We start from the raw sequence: 21,702 nt of genomic DNA, 5'->3' as shown, positions 1-21,702 counted from the left end.
TCCTGTACAATGTCACGAACCTCCATCCAGAGTTCATCAGGCACTCTATCAATCAGATCTAGTCCCTTAAATCTATTTCTCACTTCCACTGTATAATCATAAGGAATTTGATTGAGGTCATATCTGAATGGTCTAGTGGTTTTCCCTACTTTCTTCAATTTAAGTCTGAACTTCGCAATAAGGAGTTCATGATCTGAGCCACAGTCAGCTCCTGGTCTTGTTTTCGCTAACTGTATACAGCTTCTCCATCTTTGGTTGCAAAGAATATAATCAATCTGATTTCGGTGTTGACCATCTGGTGATGTCCATGTGTAGAGTCTTCTCTTGTGTTGTTGGAAGAGGGTGTTTGCTATGACCAGTGCATTCTCTTGACAAAACTCTATTAGCCTTTGCCCTGCTTCATTCCGTGCTCCAAGGCCAAATTTGCCAGTTACTCCAGGTGTTTCTTGACTTCCTACTTTTGCATTCCAGTCCCCTAATATGAAGAGTATAAAACAATTATGTTTGAGGAAGACAAATTTGACAGAAGAGATTTTAAAAGGAGAGATTCTTTCCAACGAGGCTAATTGAAAAACAGTGCAGTATCTAGGTAAGAATATTTAGAAAGAAAAATCAGCAGATATCAATGGCTGAAAGGATGACAGGTATGCATGGAGAGGAGAAAGAGTCAAAGGTGATAATACTTCCAGTTGTACAAAAGGAGAATACTAAGGTAATTAAAGATGGAGAATGGAGTATTATTTTATTTTTTAATCATTAAAAATAAGAAATAGTAACAAAGATAATCTTGATAGAAGGGCAAAGGAAAGAATAATAAAACTTTATTCCGACAACCAGTTCACTTCCTAAAAATAAAGAATTCAGGTATCTTAAAAACATTAAATCAAATATGAAAAAGCAACCTTCAAACATATTTCCTATCAGTATTACTTGTTAAAATCTTAATGTAATAAAAAGATCTTTCTAAATTTAATCTTCTCTTCAATATAATAAAGCAACACCATTTAGGACAGCTGAAGTACTCCAGTATTTCACATAAAATATAATAAAATAATATTTCGCAAGCAATAGAAAATCATTTAAAAACTGGCACTGAACAACAGTGATATTTGACCTGTAGCAGAACAAAGGCTTTATAATTCTGTCGTTCTGACCTCATGTAACCATTAAAGGTGAACAGTGAACAGTTTCATAAAGCAATAATTTCATAAGACTTACCTCTTTACAAAATGTTTTAGGTACCATGATTTTCAGAATTCGCATGAGCCTCGAAAAAAACACCCTGTCCACCACAGCTCGCTCTTTTTTCCCCTCTTTCTACATTAAAAAAAAAGAAAGAAAGCTTTTTAAATAGCTATAACAAGATTTTAAAACCACGTTTCATCTAAGTCAATATAAACAACTGTTCAAGATGGATACAGTATTTGAAGAACACAGTCCTACACTGTTCTTCATATTCAAACATGCTTTCAAGAAAATAAGATACTACCAAAAACTGAAAAAGAAGGTGTTAAGTTCTGAAACTGCAGAAAATATATGGAAAAAGAACACTGCAAACAGAAGAAACAGTAAGTGCCAAATACCAAGGTGAAAGCCCATTTAACAACAAAATGGCCAATCTGGCTGGAGCTGTGAGCAAGAGATAGCAGCAGAAGATAAAGTCAAAGGACACCTAAGAAATACTTACTGTTTGTTCATTATCCACTTCCTGATTAACAACAGAATTTTTAAAAAATCTTGAACAGGAATTTTCCTTCTATCAATTATAGGAAACATTCGGATTCCTAGATTTATCATTTAGCATTTCTAATGGGCACTCTCTTCCTTAAGAATTCAAAGACAGACAAGGTTCCCTCACTCATTCAGTTCACACTCTAGCAGGGGAAACACAGATAAAAATAAACCAATAAACAAGTTACTACAGATAGGCCAGGCAGGGTCAAGAGAAAAAGAATGACTTCAGAAAAGTATGAGAAGAAAGATCTCTTTGGGCGAGGGTACTAAAGCACAGGGGACAACCAGGCGTAAAACCCAGTTCGGGAATAAAACTGATGTGCCCACTGAAGAGCAAGATGACAGAGCAGAGGAGACAAGAGGAGAGGAGAAGGGGTGGGCAGGGCCCCTGAAGAACAGAGCCCTGAAGCCACAGATAGGACTCAGAGTTTACTGTCAGTGTAGAGGGAAACCACTGAAGACAATTAAGAGCAGTAGTAGTGTCAGTCACTCAGTCACGTCCAACTCTTTACGACCCCACGGACTGTAGGCTGCCAGGCTCCTCTGTCCATGGGATTCTCCAGGCAAGAATACTGGAGTGGATTGCCATTCCCTTCTCCAGAGGATCCTCCCAAACTAGGAATCGAACCCAGGTCTCCTGCATTGCAAGCAGACTCTTAACCGTCTGAGCTAGAGAGACTATTCTCAGACATTTCTTCATTTCCACTGGTCCATGAAAACCTAGATACAAACCACTTGCAAGGATAAGAAAAAAGTGATGTGTACTGGGTATAGTGGACACTGTTTACCTTATTATCTTTGGGCTGTTTGGAAGAACGGGCAGAAGAAACTTGTCACAACAAGCAAGACTCTCCAGAAGGACCTCATCCTCAATTTAGCGCCTTTCCCCAACTCCCATAATCTCTGCTCACTTATTTACTAACTACTATGCTCTTGATACTATGCCCGTGATAAACAATAGCCATGGTATAGTAAATTCTATTAGACAAATTTTGTTGTAAATGTGCTTTAATTAATATCTAACGTATTAAACCTTGCTGAGTAGTCTGTAAACTGAATTAGAATAATAAGCTACCATCCACATGTCAGACACTGTACTAAGTGCTTTATATATGTAATCCTAATAAACAGTCACTGCATAGACTACAGAATTGTAGACTAAAAAAGGAAGGCACTGAATGTGCTGAGTTAGGTCAGAAAGACTCAGACAGAAATAACTGGATAAGAATCAACTTAGCATGTACCTTTGATTCCTGCTGGGACAAAGTTCAGGTCTCTCAAAACTTATAAAGGTTAAACCTCATCCTACTGAGTCACAGGCCTACTGAGTCTACTCCATTCACGTGTATATGCATTCATTCAATATTTACTTGGTCCCAGGCATCGTTCTAAATCATAGGGATACACCAGTGAACACAATTTAAAACGCCCTATTCACAGTCGATTTACTCTAGCTAGTCTATTCTCCTCAAGCCAAACTTTACAACTTTAACCTAAATCTCTCCTTTCACCCCCCCACCCAAAGTGGGTAATTATAGGAAGAATAAAGAGAAAGCAATATAACATCAACTACCTTAAAAAGAAAAAGTTAAACTGCTTCCCGACCTCACTTCATCCCACCTATAGTCAATACCGTCTCCATTTCTAGCTTGAGCCTTAGAATAATTTCAAGATAAAATGGCCACCTCTGATTTAAACAAAGGACTACTATTTCTAACTGCTCTAAAGAAAGGATCTAGGGCAAACCATGAGGAAGATTTTTTTAAAAAGTTATAAGAAAGTAACAGTGAAGCACCTGGTATGTAATTAGCACTTAACCTGGTATATAACTTCCCCTCCTCTTTTTCTCCTGTTCCTACTGTCACTACTCCTATTTCTTATGCTGTTTGAAAGCTGACTTTATATTTTTGTTAAATTTGAACCCATGAAGGGAACTATATACTTCCTAAAATGAGGAAACACCAGACATCTGGACTGGAGGGCTGACTCAGAAAGGCTGAAGAAATATCAAGGTGCTCTACCATTCCTGACACATAATAAAATTCATACCTGAAACCAATCTAAATACAAATAACTACAGAGCCAGTACATCTCATAAACACTACAAGTCTCTTCTAAGAATTCATTTTAAATTCACAATCGACTTCCCCCACCTATAAACTTCCCAGTAATTTTTAAAAATATTAAAAAACACTTTGATGATATAAATCTGACATGTAAATCATAGGGGAAAAAAATTAGATAAAGACTATTTAAGAAGCTAAAGTAATAATGCATTCAGGAAAAAAAAAAAATATATATATATATGTCCCTACTGCAGATGCTGATTGCAACCATGAAATTAAAAGACGCTTACTCCTTGGAAGGAAAGTCATGACCAACCTCGATAGTATATTAAAAAGCAGAGACATTACTTTGCCAACAAAGGTCCGTCTAGTCAAGGCAATGGTTTTTCCCGTGGTCATGTATGGATGTGAGAGTTGGACTGTGAAGAGGGCTGATCGCCGAAGAATTGATGCTTTTGAACTGTGGTGTTGGAGAAGACTCTTGAGAGTCCCTTGTACTGCAAGGAGATCCAATCAGTCCATTCTAAGGGAGATCAATCCTGGGTGTTCATTGGAAGGACTGATGCTAAAGCTGAAACTGCAATACTTTGGCCAGCTCATGAGACGAGTTGACTCACTGGAAAAGACTCTGATGCTGGGAAAGGTTGGGGGCAGGAGGAGAAGGGGACGACCGAGAATGAGATGGCTGGATGGCATCACCGACTCTGTGGACATGAGTTTGAGTGAACTCCGGGAGTTGGTGACGGACAGGGAGGCCTGGTGTGCTGTGATTCATGGGGTCGCGGAGAGTCGGACACGACTGAGCGACTGAACTGAACATTCAGGAGGCAACCATGCCAAAGGGCAATGAGATTCTATTGATGTGTCAATCAACTTAGAAAGCTGACATGAACTAGAGCTGACCAAAAAAGATAGATGCTTGAAATAGCAAATAAAAGGTCACAGGGTACTGACAAAGTGTAAGCACCTCTGTATATTGTTAGAGAAACTGTAAATCAACAGAACTATTATGTTGTATCCATCAAAATGTACAATGTATACTTACTCTTATAGGTAAAACAATCCAGCACATTTACTTTCAGAAACTTATCCTAGAGGTATTCCTGCAGATGTGCTTAAATACATAAATGAAAAAACTCATGTACTGTTTTATAATACTATAAAATTAAAAACCTGAATGCGCATCAATTATGAGATACTATATAAATCATGGCAAATTTATGCAGTGAAGATTCTACACAACTGCAGAAAAGGGAGCGGCTCATATTTATACAACAGAATACTACAGAGTGGTTAAATTAACTAGGTCTACAGCTATCAACATAGATGGATCTTAAAAAAACAATATGCTGAAAAAAAGTAGAACAATGAATACAATGATTTGATTTATAAAATTTTCCAATAAGCAAAATAATTCTACCTATAGTGTTTACGGAACTATACACATATCTCAAAAGGATAAAAATATGCATGGGAATGCTAAATGCCAAACCCAGCACCGAGTTATCTTTACATATTTTGAATTTTATATCCTGTATATTACATCAAAATTTAAAGAATATTTATAAGTCAACACTCTCTTTTACTCTTCTCTAAAATTTTTTCTCCTTAAAATCTCATGTCTTATGAAAATTATCTCACCTCAACCCATCCTACCAAAGATTAAAAATTTCAATGAAAAAAATTCTAATTGCTTCCCCTCATTAGAGACACATTCACTGTAGAAAAACTAGAAAATTCTGACAAGCAAAAACAGAGCCTATACCTACCATTTAGAGATGTCAACTATTAACATTTGGCACATATCTTACCAATATGTCTGTGTGTGCACTTCCTATAGATTTTACAAATGTGGTACCAATATGTACACTGTCTTAAACCTTTTTTTTGCCAACCATTTGATCTACAACGAAATTTATCTTGCTTATACTATATGAGTAGCAAACAAGTAGATGGTTTTTAGAACATACAAAAAATAGGAAGAATTTTAAAATGTGTGAACAAATACCGATGTACTGAATAGTTTCAGTCATGTCCTAAAACTTGTAGGTATGGTGGTATACAGATAGTGATATAACTAAGATAACTAAGCTTTGAAGATGCAGGTATAACTTATATATGAGAGATTATGAAGATGAAAATAACAAGATAAGCATAAAATGTCCCACTTTTTAGACTATGGAAACTAAAGAGTAGCAATTTGACGTCAATATCCAGGATATTCTGAGAACAGACATCAATATGAGGGCTCAGGAAGACCTGAGAGACTCTAATCACAGGAAGCCACCAGAAGTTTCCTAGGAACGAGTCATATCAAACCCCTGTCACGTTGTTCTTTGTCAAGAACATCATACTAGTGTATTAGCTGACATAAGCTCCATGATGGTAGGAGCTTTTGTAACTGCTATACACACAAAACCAGAACAATGCCAGGCGTACATGAGGGGCTCCATCAATACATGGTGACAGACTGACTTAATAAATGAATTAATAAATTAATCAAGGAATTTGATATTTCTTATAAAATTATCATGGCCTTAATGGAGAAATAAAGACCAGATTTTGTGACAGTTTGATATAGTCACAGCTAAACAAACAGTAACCAAAAGAACAAAAGTTAAGAGAGGCCATAGAGGAATTTTCTTGTCCTAACCTAGACGATACTACCAGCAATTCTGAGAAAGAGAAGACAAATCAAATTTGTACGTAATACCTGCCACCTAACACATTAGGTGTCAGAATAGTATTCAACATTACACTAGGAGTTCCCTGGTGGCCTCGTGGTTAGGATTCCGGGCTTTCATTGCCACGGCCCTGGTTTATATCCTGGTCAGGGAACTGAGATCCTGAAGGCCGTGTAGTGTGGCCAAAAAGGGAAAAAAAATTACAGTAACAGAATACATATATTATAGAATAGACTAGTAGTATAGACCATACAGGTTGACTTAATGTTTATCTAAAAGCAACAACCTGAGTTCCCAAATGACCTAGAAATTTTACTCCTAGGTAAATTTGATGAAAACATATGTCCACATGTCCATATGAAAACTTGTACATGAATGCATGAAAATTCATAGCAGCATAATTCATAGTGATCAAAAAGGAGGAAACCACTTAAATTTCCCACAACTAATGGTTAAGCAAATGTGATATATCTAAACAATGAAATGAAGTGAAGTGAAGTGAAATCGTTCAGTTGTGTCCAGCTCTTTGTGACTCCATGGACTATAGCCTGCCATGCTCCTCCGCCCATGGGATTTTCCAGGCAAGCATACTGGAGTGGGTTGCCATTTCCTTCTCCAGGGGATTACAAGTCAGCAATTTAAAAAAATGAAGTACTGATGCATTCAACAACACTTATGAACCCAGAAACATCATGTTAAATAAAAGAAGCCAGTCACAAATGTCAAATATTACCACATGATTCTATTTATACGAGATGTCCAAACTAGGCAAACCAACAGAGGCCAGTGGCTCAGTGGTTACCAAGGGACAAGAGAAGAGGGTAATGAGGAATGATTACTAATGGGTACGGAATTTCTTCATGAGGAACTGAAATTTTTAAAAAGTTAGATAGTGGTGATGACTGTATACCTCTGTAAACATACCAAAGCCACTAAACTGTACACTTAAATGGATGGATTTTATGGTATATGAATTACATCTCAATAAAACTGTCACACAAAAAAAGAAATAACCGATGAATACAGGTGTCTGTTAAAAGAGCTGTTCACCAGAAAGATACCTCAAGCTTACAATTTACCATAAACTCCACTTAATGTAAACAGAAGTAATGGCTAAAAAAGTAAAAGCAACTCTAGGCTGAATTTTGGCAATACGGTATTCATATCAAGAGATGTAACAGTGCAGATGCATTCCATGCTAGTCAGACCATTTCTGGACAACTACATTTTATCCTAAACATAATGTCTGGAGGAACTAACTAGTACAGATCCAGAGGAATGTATACATAATTGAAGAACAATCAGAAACCATGTTGGCTGAGAAACACTTGAAGGAATAAGTACTGCTTAGCATGGGGGAAAAAAAAGATTCAGAAAATACAACTATCTTCAAAAAACATCAGAGTCTGTTAGAGAAAACAGAGTAAACCTGTTCTGTGTCTCTACAGAAGACAAAATAGAATCTTAGAGAAAGAAGATTAATTGCACCTTGGGTTTGAACTAACAAAGTTATAGCTATCTCCTAGGTAGTACTTTCCACCAAATGAACAGATTCAAGTAAATACTAGAAGTCACCTATAAAGGCTTTCTATTTTAGGAATAATTCCTATAATATGTAGTGGGTTTGGGATGATACTTAAGTTCCTTTCTAATCTTAAAATTCCATGAGTTTATCCTAGTTCAAAAATATATAATGAAACGAAGAAAATGCATGAAATCCCAAAGAGTAAATGATATAAATTTTACCTCATTGTTCTGTAATGGTGGTTTTCCATTTTTCTTACTGCAGAGAAAAAGAAAAAAGAGCAAGAGAGCTTTATTTGCAAATTGTTTCCATCATAAAAAAATTATTTTAAGAAATAAAAAGAATATACCAAATTCTCCAAATGAGTTTCTTCTTTTACATGTCATACTGAGACAGAATATATTAAATACAATAGTCCAACTGCCTTTTACTAAGTATAATTCACAGAAAATGCCCAATAAATGTTAACTACCACTATCATGTGTCAGGCATTACATTGTAATTTTTTCATACACACACAAATACACTTATTCTATGATTTCTCCCATGAAGATATGGAATCTATCTTTCCATCCTAGAATCAAGGCTTGGCCATGACATTAGCAAACTGGTACAAAGAAGGGCCTGAAAACATTTGTGCACTAGGCTCACTCTCTTGCTGCTGGGAATCCTTTCCCAGCCATGTGAGCAATCCCAGTTAGTAGCCTAAAGGATGGGAGACTATGTGTCATTTCCACGTTACAAATGAAGAAAATGGCTTGGAAGAGTCAGTAGCAGGACCAAGATTCATGCAACTCAAAGTAGTCGATCTACCACTTGACCCCAGAAACTCAGGCTTCCTCCCCTAAACAATATAATAACCAAACTTGGCTTCTGCTTATATACACTACCACCTCACCCTATGCTTCTACATAATATTGATCACAGTTAAAATCTCGTTTAATGTACGTTTCCTCCCAGTAAATTAGTTCCATGAAATCAAGAGCTACTGCAGGTTGGTCACTCCAAAGGAGAGCACAAAATGTCTATTAGAGATCAGCATCTGTGAAAGAAAGGCAAAGAAGGAAAGCTAGGCAGAACTCAGAACTGTGACACATACCAACAAAATTTCAGCCAACCAGGTGGGAAGCCCTGAAGCAAGAAATGTTCATCCTAGTGCCCTGAAATGGGATGAAATGGTAGGGTTTTTTAAACCTCTTCCTAACTCAATCAGCAAATCTGTCCCGCTCCAGCAAGATCATGACCCTGGAGAAGGTAGCTCTGCAGCTGAAGCAGACCATAGGACGTGTGCAGAAGGGGATACCTGGTGATTCGCACTGCTCACAGCTGGATAATAAGCCCTTCTTTGAAGGGTAATCTGGATAGCACATCTCCTTTTCTACTACAAGGGTCATATATTACCCAATCCTCTACGTTCAATATCTAGTTGAGCCCCAGCAATTTGCAGATTGAACATTTTCATTACAGGACACCATGTCACTGAGGCAAGAAAGACACACAACTGCAATGTGGTAAATGCTATCATTTTTAAAGTGCTTAGGCATGTTACTGTTTCTAATTTCAACTATACTGCAGGATTGCTCATTTGTTTTTAAATTTTCATGGAACTACAAAACCGTTTCAGAAGATGCCTTATATATATACATATGTATATATATATGTTCAAGCATGCACAGTTAATTATGAGCCCCTTTTATAAGGCTTTTTAAATTCCTCTTTTTAAAGAATTCTTTAAAGTTTCCTCAGTTTTGAAGATACCAGCTATATGGAGAAGGCAATGGCAAGCCACTCCAGTACTCTTGCCTGGAAAATCCCATGGATGGAGGAGCCTGGTAGGCTGCAGTTCGTGGGGTCGCTAAGGGTCGGACACGACTGAGCAACTTCACTTTCACTTTTCACTTTCACACATTGGAGAAGGAAATGGCAACCCACTCCAGTGTTCTTGCCTGGAGAATCCCAGGGACGGGGGAGCCTGGTGGGCTTCCGTCTATGGGGTCACACAGAGTCGGACACAACTGAAGTGACTTAGCAGTAGCAGCAGCTATATGTGATTTAGTCACTAAGTTATGTCCAACTCTTGTGGTTCCATGTACTGTAGCCTGCCAGGCTCCTCTGTCCATGGGATTCTCCAGGCAAGAATACTGGAGTGGGTTGCCATTTCCTTCTCCAGAGGATCTTCCTGACTCAGGAATTGAACCTGGGTCTCCTGCATTGCAGGCAGATTCTTTACAGACTGAGCTACCAGGGAAGCCCTTACCAGCTATATAAACACATATAAATTGCTTAGGATATATGAGAGCAGTATATTAGAATCCTGTTTAATGGATTACATTTTTTTTTTACTTCATATGTCAAAAAGATTATCTTTTTTTTTTTTAACTTCATATGTCTAAAGGGTGGAGAGAAGTTAATGTACTTCCAAAAACAAGATCTACTAGTAGGCAGATACAGTCTAACAAAAATTCAGTATTTTCCTTTTTTTGATTTTTATCCTATGAAACTAGAAAGGCTCTACAACAGACATGTCTTCTACTCTTCTATGTTTCTTTTGACTACCAAAAAAAACCAACTTAGCAGCTAAATTAAATTCATTAAAATAAAAGCATTCAATGTGTTCGAAATATATTACCACTATGAACACAAAATGGTGAAAGTGAAAGTCAGTCAGTCATGTCCGACTCTTTGCAACCCCATGGATTATTACAGTCCACAGAATTCTCCAGGACAGAATACTGAAGTGGGTAGCCATTCCCTTCTTCAGGGGATCTTCCCAACCCACGGATCAAACTCAGGTCTCCTGCATTGTGGGCAGATTCTTAAACAGCTGAGCCACCAGGTGAGGTATCTGTAATCTGATTTGGAGCAGACACTAAATATCAGCTGTTTTGTTACATCTCAGGGTATAACCGATTGAAATTATTTTTAAATCTAATTTTGTGACTATGTGAATGATGACCTTAAACCAGTCTATTATATCAAAATCGATGTTATGTTCAGACAGGAGCTGCTCATCTATTTTCTTCTTGCTCAATAAATCAGCACACTGGATGGCAGTCCTGCATCAATCCTTTTCACTGCCTTCCCAATAGCTCAGCCTGGGCAGAGGGAAGGAAAAGAGAATCACAGTACCAGGATAAGATATACAAAAACACTTTGGTTGCTAGAGTAAGAAACAGAGGCACACAGAATAGATACATTATCAAATGCAGGTGTTACTGAAAAGACAGGTAAATTATAAAGTAACATGGTCAAGAATCATTCAGACATCTACTAATTGCTTACTGCATGCTAAGCACTGTTCTAGATCAGCACTTCTCGAACCTTCTGGTCTCAGGATCCTCAAGAACTTTTATTTATTTGTGTCACATGAATACTTATCACACAGAATTTCAACCTCAGAAAATTTTTAAAAATACTTATTTACTCATTTAAAGATAATAAACACATTACACATTAAGTAAAATTTTTATTTAAAAAAAGCTGTATTTTCCTAAAAAAACAATTTAGTAAGAAAAGTGGCATTGTTTCATATTTTGACAAATCTCCTTAACGTCTGGCTTAACAGAGGACAAGTGATTCTCATATCTGAGTCTGTATTTGTTCTATCTACAGCAATACAGATCTGTTGTTGCTGTTTAGTCAATAAAGTCGCATCTGACTCCTTGCAACTCCATAGACTGTAGCCCACCAGGCTCCTCTGTCCATGGGATTTCCCAGGCAAGAATACTAGGTAGCTGTAAAACAGAAGTATTTTAGTAAGTGTGGATATTCTTCTGTGATACTATAATGTGGCAATGCAGTCTGAAAATTGTATCAATAAACTTATACTCTGATACAATAAAATTCACTAATCTACACTATATTCCACTTTCAATGGCTCTTTTTACCCATTCCAGATTTTCTAAGATCATGTATTAGTCAGTTGGACAATAATGCTTCACTGAGTTCAACTGAAGGCCTTCCAAATGCAACACATTTTATTATACAATATTTTTCAAAATTACACTTGTTAATATTGCCGCCAATCTTACCAGAAAGGCCTAAAGCACTGGGAAGCTAGCAAGCTCATGGTAGCAAACAACTTTTTCAAATTCTGATTTTTCACTTGAAAGCTTAAATTATAACATTAGCAACAAATACTGCCAGTAATTTTTCCTTGAAGGCAATACAAGAAAATGTCTGCAATATTCAAGGCTGAATAAACACAGTTATTCAGTCTTTCTTCCAAGTAAAAATGATGTCACACACACACTCACACACACACAAAGTAGTTAGTTCAGTTCACAACTCAAATAATTGCACAGTGCTTCTTCTGAAGACAACCTCTGTACTTGGTACACTGCAAGAAGTACTTTTGCAGATTTCTCATTTTTCTCTGCCAAAGACATTACAAAAAAAAAAATACAATAGTAACCAACTACTTATAAAAAAGTTTATGAGGATTTTATCCAAGAAATGCAAGATCAGGTTCAGTTCAGTTCAGTCGCTCAGTCGTGTCCGACTCTGCGACCCCACGAACTGCAGCACGCCAGGCCTCCCTGTCCATCACCAACTCCCGGAGTTCACCCAAACCCATGTCCTTTGATTCAGTGATTCCATCCAACCATCTCATCCTCTGTCATCCCCTTCTCCTCCTGCCTTCAATCTTTCCCAGCATCAGGGTCTTTTCAAATGAGTCAGCTCTTTGCATCAGGTGGCCAAAGTATGGAGTTTCCGCTTCAGCATCAGTCCTTTCAATGAATATTCAGGACTGATTTCCTTTAGGATGGACTGGTTGGATCTCCTTGCAGTCCAAGGGACTCTCAAGAGTCTTCTCCAACACCACAGTTCAAAACCATCAACTCTTTGGCACTCAGCTTTCTTTATAGTCCAACTCTCACATCCGTACATGACTACTGGAAAAACCATAGCCTTGACTAGACAGACGTTTGTTGACAAAATAATGTCTCTGCTTTTCAATATGCTGTCTAGGTTGGTCATAACTTTCCAAGATAAGGTTAACATTTGAAAAATCAATGCAGTTCATCCTATTAACAGTTTAAAAAAGAATAAACATATGATCATATCAACAGATACAGAAAAGGCCTTATGACAAAACCCAATACCTGCTCACCCTAAAAAATTCTCAGACTAGAAATAAAAGAAACTTCCTCAATATAACAAAGGACATCAACAAACACCTACAACTATCAGCATACCAAATAACAAAAGATTTAATCTCTCTGTAAGATTTGGAACATGCCAAAGATGCCAACTCTCAGCACTTTTATTCAACATCATTACTGAAGTACACACTACAATAAGGCAAGAAGAAACAAAAGGCACACAATGAAAATGGATAAGTAAAACTATCTTTACTGCAGACTCTATTAACATCTATATAGAAAACCCTAAAGAATCTACAAAAAAGCTAAGGGATTTTAACTAGTTTCTAGGATGTATAACATCTATACAGAAACATCAATTGCATTCTACATATGAGTGTAGAACAACTGGAAACTGAAATTTTAAACATACCATTTTCAAAAGCATCAAAATATTAAATATTTAGTATTAAGTTGAAAACAAACAAAAAAAGATGCACAAGACTTGTGTGCTGAAAAATACAACACCCAGCAAAGAAACGTGCAAGAAGACTAGAGAGATCTATCATGCTCAAGGATAAGAAGAGTCAATATTATTAAAATGTCAATTCTTCCCTAATTGATTTAGAAATTCAATGAAATCCCAATCAAAATCCTATCAGACTTTTCTGTAAAGAGTAACAAATTGAATCTAAACTCCATGCATAAATGCGGAGGACTTAGAACAACCAATAAAATCTGACAAAGAACAAAGTTGGAGGAACTGCACCTGATTTCAAGGCTTACCATAAAGCTATACTAATTAAGAGAGCTCGATATTGGAGTATAAACAAAAGTCAAAGAAATAGAAAAGTCCGAAGTAGACCTATACATATATGGTACAAAGGCAACTCATTAAGGAAAGGATAATCTTTTAACCAATGGTACTGGATCAACTGGGCTTCCTAGGTGGCACTAGTGGTAAAGAACCCTACTGCCAATGCAGGAGACATAAGAGACTCGGGTTTGATCCCTGGGTCGGGAAGACCCCTGGAGAAGAGAATGGCAACCCAATCCAGGATTCTTGCCTAGAGAATCCCATGGACAGAGAAGCCTGGCGAGCTACAGTTCACGGGGTTGCAAAGAGTCAGACACGACTGAAGTGACAGTACGCATGCACGCACACACTGGATCAACTGGACAGACATATGCAGGGGGAAAAAAAGGAATCTCAAACATTACTGCATACAATATACAAAAATTAACCTGAAGTGAAACAGAGACCTAAATGTAAGAGCTAAAACTACAAAATTTCTAGAAGAGAAGATCTCAGTAATCTTGAGCTACAATAAGTAAAGTGAAGTGAAGTCGCTCAGTCGTGTCCAACTCTTCACAACCCTATGGACTGTAGTCTGCCAGGCTCCTCCATCCATGGGATTTTCCAGGCAAGAGTACTGGAGTGGGTTGCCATTTCCTTCTCCAAAGAGTTAAATAAAGATAAAGATTCGTTAAATAGAATAAACTGCACACACACAAAAAAATCAATAAATTAGAATTCATCAAAATCCTGAATGTTTGTTTCTCAAAAGATACTTTAAGAAGGCAATTCATTTAAAGGTTTAAACAGATATGTTGCCAAAGAAAATCTACGGATGAAAAGAAACAGCAAACATGCTCCATATCATTGGTTCTAGGAAAATTCAAATTAAAACCACATTGAGAAACCACTACATACATCCACTAGAATGGCTAAGATTAAAAAGACCGATCATAGCAAGTGTTATCAACATGTGAAGCAACTGGAATTTTTTTATACTGCTGATGGGAGTATGAAATGGAACACTCACTTTGGAAAAGTTTCTTAAAAAGTTAAACATACACCTACCATATAACCCAGCCATTCCACTACTAAGTATTTGCTCAAGGAAAATAAAAGTGTATTTCCATACATAGACCTTACACAAATGTTCACAGTAGCTTTATTTTTAATAGCCAAAACCTTGAAACATCCAAATGTTCAACAACAAGCAAGTGGATTTTAAAAATCAAAGTATTTCCATAAAATGTATTCAACAATTTAAAAAAATTGAGGTATGCAATGTGAATATATCTCGAAATCATGATGCAGACTGAAAGTAGCTAGACAAAAAATGTACATAGTTAGATTTCACTTATATGAATTTCCAGAGCAGCCAAATCTCATCTACAGTTCTATACAATAGATCAGTGGTGCCTTTAGGCTGGTGGAGGGGAGAAGACTGACCACAGAGAAGCCAGAGGGAACCTTTGGAGTGATGGAGATGTTTGTTATCTTGATTGGAGTGATGGTTTCACTGATGCTTACATGTGAAAACTTACTAAGCTGTGTTTTAAATATAAGCAGTTTATTATGCATCAATAAAGCTTTAATAAAACTCTAAAGGAAAAAGATGACCAAAATTTAGGAGATACATTTTCCTAACAATACAACGTAAAAGTAAATTTTGTTTGTTCTTTATTGGAGCAGTGAGGGGGAAGGAGTTAACTGTTCTTTAATAAAGTCAACAAAATATATAAAATTAATAAGCAGAAACTTCCCCCAACAAACTATGAGACTACGAAAAAGAAACTGACAAAAACTGAAGAGAAGCCTTCAGACAATTTCCAGACTAAGCCAAAAAAGAACACAATTCTGAAAACTTTAATCAGAGTTTAGTCATCCAGAACAAGAATTCTGATCCTAGAATTTCTCACTTAGTTCATTTTCTTAGACCAGTGTTTTCTAGGCTTGGGGTAATGGATTAACCTCTCCTGAAGGAAAAAAGAGATGGGAATACAGGACCACCTGAACTGCCTCTTGAGAAACCTGTATGCAGGTCAGGAAGCAACAGTTAGAACTGGACATGGAACAACAGACTGGTTCCAAATAGGAAAAGGAGTATGTCAAGGTTGCATATTGTCATCCTGCTTATTTAACTTATATGCAGAGTACATCATGAGGAACACTGGGCTGGATGAAGCACAAGCTGGAATCAAGATTGCCGGGAGAAATATCAATAACCTCAGATATGCAGATGACACCACCCTTATGGCAGAAAGTGAAGAGGAACTCAAAAGCCTCTTGATGAAAGTGAAAGAGGAGAGTGAAAAGGTTGGCTTGAAGCTCAACATTCAGAAAACAAAGATCATGGCATCTGGTCCCATCACTTCATGGGAAATAGATGGGGAAACAGTGTCAGACTTTATTTTTGGGGGCTCCAAAATCACTGTGGATGCTGATTGCAGCCATGAAATTAAAAGACACTTACTCCTTGGAAGGAAAGTTATGACCAATCTAGATAGTATATTAAAAAGCAGGACATTACTTTGCCAACAAAGGTCCGTCTAGTCAAGGCTATGGTTTATCCCGTGGTCATGTATGGATGTGAGAGTTGGACTGTGAAGAGGGCTGATCGCCGAAGAATTGATGCTTTTGAACTGTGGTGCTGGAGAAGACTCTTGAGAGTCCCTTGGACTGCAAGGAGATCCAACCAGTCCATTCTAAAGGAGATCAATCCTGGGTGTTCATTGGAAGGACTGATGCTAAAGCTGAAACTGCAATACTTTGGCCACCTCATGAGACGAGTTGACTCACTGGAAAAGACTCTGATGCTGGGAAAGGTTGGGGGCAGGAGGAGAAGGGGACGACCAAGAATGAGATGGCTGGATGGCATCACCGACTCTGTGGACATGAGTTTGAGTGAACTCCAGGAGTTGGTGATGGACAGGGAGGCCTGGCATGCTGTGATTCATGGGGTCGCGGAGAGTTGGACACGACTGAGCGACTGAACTGAACTGAAGGAAAAAAAATTCTTACAGACTCCAGCATTGCCTTAAATTGGTTCTTCCTTAAATATGTGTAAGCATACAATTAAGTACAACTGACCCTTGACACGAGGTTTAGGAGCACTGATCCTCCATGAAGCTGAAAATTCACTTATAACTCTACAGCAGGCCCTCCATATCTGAGGTTCCAGATCCTTGGATTCAACCAAGGATTGTGTAATACTGAAGTGAGTATTTAGTGAAAAAAATCCACACGTATGCAAAACTCTCACAGTTCAAAACCATGTTGTTCAAGAGTCAGCTGAATATATTCCTTTCCTTTACAGCTCCTCTACAGTCACAAAATAAAATGTATCACTTAAAAACAAGCAAAAACTTTAAAGCCAATAAAAATGGAATCAATGCTCATGTAAAGTGATAGGTGAGAGAGCACTGTGGCAACTAATCACAGTGCTGGGACTAAAAAGTGGAAGCAATTACTTCGGTGTTACATATGCTAGTTAACAGCCGAGAGTTTTTAACAACATTCCTTATTTTTCCTTTATAAACAATGAACTGGTTTTAAATCACTCCTTTATTAATGCTGATGAGATAATCAATGTATTACTATATCCCCAAACAAAATTCTAAAAATCAAAACACTCAGAGAAAATATCATAAGCCTTATTGCAAATAAATATTACAAATTGGTATTTATAGAGATAAACAGGGATTAATGTAATATAACTGCTCACAAAAAGAGAATTCTGCATAAATAAAACATAGGTACACACATATATCCACCCACACAAGCATGTACATACACACACCCACAACAGGTCACATGATCAGTCAGCTCTGCCATCACTTTTCTCCCTCCAAGCTTTCATAAAATATCTTATTCAGTGTGTGCCATGACATCTTATGAAGCCTTCACTTGCCCTCAACACATCATCTACATGAAAGCCCTATGTTCTTTTATCAGTTTGTGACAATTACAGGAATACACTGCTCAGCTGCTCTATGTCTTTTTTCATTATTTAAATCCAAAGTTTCACTATAATAAGAGTTCAGTTACTTAGAAATTCTATGAAGACAAGTTTCACCTGTAATTATAACTACAAAAGAAACTTTTTTAACAGCAAAAAAATTCAGTACAAATATAAAGACTTGACGGTTTCGAAACGTGGTACTAGAGAAGATTTGTGAGAGTCCCTTGGACTACAAGGAGATCAAACCAGTCAATCCTAAAGGAAATCAACCCTGAATACTCAATGGAAGGGCTGACACTGAAGCTCCAACACTTGGGCCACCTGATGCAAAGAGACAACTCATTGGAAAAACCCTGATGCTGAGAAAGATTGAGGGCAGGGGGAGAAGAGGCAACAGAGGATGAGATGGTGAGACAGCATCACTGACTCAATGGACATGAGTTTGAGCAAAGTCCAGGAGAGAGTGGAGGACAGGGAGTCTAACATGCCACAGGCCATGGGTTGGCAAAGAGACAGGCGTGACTTAGTGACTGAACAACATGAACGTAAAAGCTGAAAATGATTTTCTTAGTTTTACATTACTACATGTCAACCTATACAGGTTCTAATGCAGCAGTCTGTTTACTATTTACATGTGGTCTCTCTGGAAAAAACTAAACAACCATTCAAATACAAACAGAGACACAAAAATCTGCAATAGTAGTCATTCAGATGACCCAGAAGGTGCATATATTCTTTTATTTAAAACATCACTAAAATGAAAACACAAAGTTAAAAATTATCAGAATCATTAGATCCATTAGAGCCTAGAGATACCGCTCTAGAACACCTCAGTCAAAACCATGATATCAGTTATCCACCTGTACTCTAAAGACTCCCCAAACCTCTAGTTCCCTCATCCTTCCGGAGCTCCTGACTTGAATGTCCATTTTTTTAAATAAGGTATTTGTACTTGTGTCTACTGACTACTTTAAACTTTCCATGTACTTTTATGTCTGAACTTACTGTCCCACCCCAAATCTACTCTTCCATTTTCTCATACTGAAATAGATCCTAACTCAGTGAATGTACCTTTTTCTACCCAACCCCAGCCACAAACTTGAGAATTATTCTTAGATAATCTCCCTTTCGCACACTCTTTTTATCCAATCTCTCTCCATGCTCTCTCCTCTTCCTCTATTGCCCCGACTTCAATTCAGGCTATCAAAATTTCTCATGTACTAACAATTTTCCCACCTGCTTTCTAAGAAGGATTTTCCTTGTCATTTCTGTTCTCTCCCAACTCACTTCCACAGCCATACCAAACACTGAGTGCCTGTACGGCGAGGAAGGGGGCTTGAGGGGCGGGTGGGGGGGGAAGCACACATGCACACACACACCACCAAGGTCAATCAGGCATCAGAAATAATGAAGAGCTGAACAAAGGTGGTGGCTAAGGACATGGAAAGAAAGATGCAAAAAAAAAAAAATTGCTAGAAATAACAGGATGAGGGAACAGATAAGAGCTAAGGCCTAACTAAATATGGAAATGAAAGAAGAACAAAGATTTAAAGAACCATGTAAAAGATACTGGAGGCATTCGCTCCAAACTTATGTCCTAAAAGGTAAAGATCATTTTAACTCTTGCCTCACAAACAGTTTACACCTTGAGTGACCTGAGGACAGTGATTCTATTTACAATAAAGAATAATCACAGAAGCATTCAGGGAAATAATAATGTGAATGTGCTAATTTTCAGGTTCCAATAAGATAACTATATGAAATTGTCCAGAATATAATTTTTTTTAAGTTGAGATTTGAAGTTCAAAAGTAGAGATGTTAATTTTAAAGGAATTAACCTGACAATGGACTCGACTTAGCCACTAAACAACAACATGACAATAATGTGAATATATAATGATATAACTCCTTTGGGAAACAAAACTATGAAACCTGAAATGTGAGTCTTGCATCTGCTTAAGATACTGTATTAAAAATTTTAGTATGTTCTCTTAAGAAATTTAGTTTTAAGTTGTTCCCTAACTAACACTGCTCCTAGGCACTTTAAGAAGCAAACGTTCCTCTTAAAATGAAAGTATGTTCACATAAGCCTCAAAATTATTCCTACAAATAATTTTAAATAACAAGTCCAGATTATAATCAAAAATAACCAAGCACATGGGAAACTAAACTCCATAACCAGGAACTAGCAGAAATCAGAGAAAACAGAAGCAGACCTAAAAAGATTTCAGATACTTGAATTTCCAAACATATCCTATAAGACAACGCAGACTATATTTAAGAAAATGAAATAAAGATAACTACCAAGACAAGGAAATAATAAAAAAGCTACACAGACTTAAAACCAAATGGAATTCTTAAAAATAAAAAATACAACAATTAAAATTAAATATCTAATCAATTGGTTCAATAGATCTCAGATAAAGGCTGAGAATATTCCAAAATGGAAGAAAGACATCAATCCACAAAAGTTAAAAGGCCTGTGAATCCTAAGCAAAATAGATAAAAAAATAAATCCACACTTAACCAAATTATAATGAGCTTCAGAAAACCAAAGACAAATATAAATTCTTAAAAACTGCTACAGGAGAAAAAAAGAATAATCACCTTCAAAGGAGCAACTGTTACAAACTGGCAGGTGGCCTCTCAGCATGAATAAAGGAAAGCAGAAGACGATGAAATCAAACCCTCAATGTACAGAAAGACAACTACGGCCAATCTACACTTCAGCAGTCCTGGGGAAAAAGACACTTACACGAATGGAGGCAAATAAAGGCATGACCTGACAACGTGCAGATGATTCATCAGGAGCAGACTTGTACTAAAGAAATTTCTAAAGGACATATTACGGGGAAGAGGAGGGTTGATTCCAGCTAGAAGGCACAGATTGCAAGATGGAATGGAAAGCAAATATGGCAAATATATAATTACCTCTAAGTGCATATTATATAAAACAACAACACAATGTCTTATAGTACTAAAAACAACAACAACAACAAATGGCATCTAAATCAGGGGTAAAGTTAATGGGGTCACTGCTCTGAAGTCCTTTTACTGCCTGGGAGGATGATGAAGTATTTCTTATTGATTAATGTTTAGACTTGAAAAGGTAAGCAGATGTCAAATTTTCTAGGGTAATCAGTAAAACAAATTTTTTTAATTTAAATAAACTTCCAAACAACTAAAAGAGATAAAAACAAAATGATGAAAAAACAAATCAATACTCTAACCACAAAGCAATTTTGCTGGTAATTAACAGCAAAAAGAAAGATACAAGAAAAACCCCTAAATGTTTGGAAATCGTGGTAGATTAAATACTCAGACAAATTCCTAAAATGGAGGCATCTTCTTCCATCCTTGAATCTGGGCCAGGCTTGTGACTTGCTCCAGTCAACAGAATGTGTGGAAGCCTTTCTGCTTTCACCTTGACTTCTTGGAATGCTGACCTGAGACTACCATTTGAGCAACTGTAGAGCCTACTGAAAGATACAAAGTCACTAACATGAAAACCAGGGCATCCCAGCCACCAGCCAGCACCAACTACCAGAAATGAACCACAAAGCACAGCCAGTCCTCTACTGAACACAGTCCAATAGGGAAGCTAGACAAACCTAGCAAGGAACTATGCAGCCACTCAGAAGTAACTGCTGGGATGGTGCGTTATAATTGACATAAAGAGATTCACTTTCTCTTGCGAAAAGCCATGGGTTTAAGAAATTTTTCTAAATATTTTAAATGAATGACATATACATCAAATTATGTTTATAAAATAAGAGTTTATATATCAAAAAACCTGTGGGATGCAACAAAACAGTGCTTAGAGAACTTTATAACCTAAAATGCATATATTAGAAA

At 37.1% G+C, this 21,702-nt stretch overlaps 1 protein-coding gene across 2 annotated transcripts in view; it reads right to left on the bottom strand.

Annotated features, from left to right (window-relative positions):
* ABCD3 (ATP binding cassette subfamily D member 3) overlaps positions 1 to 21,702 on the bottom strand; it is an 83,725-nt gene that overhangs the window by 47,655 nt on the left and 14,368 nt on the right. For both annotated transcript variants that reach the window (XM_055401735.2, XM_055401734.2), the window contains exons 2-3: positions 8,231 to 8,267; positions 1,219 to 1,317 (exon numbers count right to left, since the gene is read on the bottom strand). In XM_055401735.2, coding sequence (XP_055257710.2) covers positions 1,219 to 1,317; positions 8,231 to 8,267 — 136 coding nt within the window. The remainder of the gene's footprint in view (positions 1 to 1,218; positions 1,318 to 8,230; positions 8,268 to 21,702) is intronic.

This window comes from Moschus berezovskii, chromosome 4 (genome assembly GCF_049115385.1).
Source record: "Moschus berezovskii isolate FMDL1 chromosome 4, NW_MosBer_1.0, whole genome shotgun sequence".
Classification (NCBI taxonomy): Eukaryota; Metazoa; Chordata; class Mammalia; order Artiodactyla; family Moschidae; genus Moschus; species Moschus berezovskii.
The sequence above is the reverse complement of the archived record's forward strand: the minus strand, read 5'-3'. Positions and strand labels throughout refer to the sequence as shown.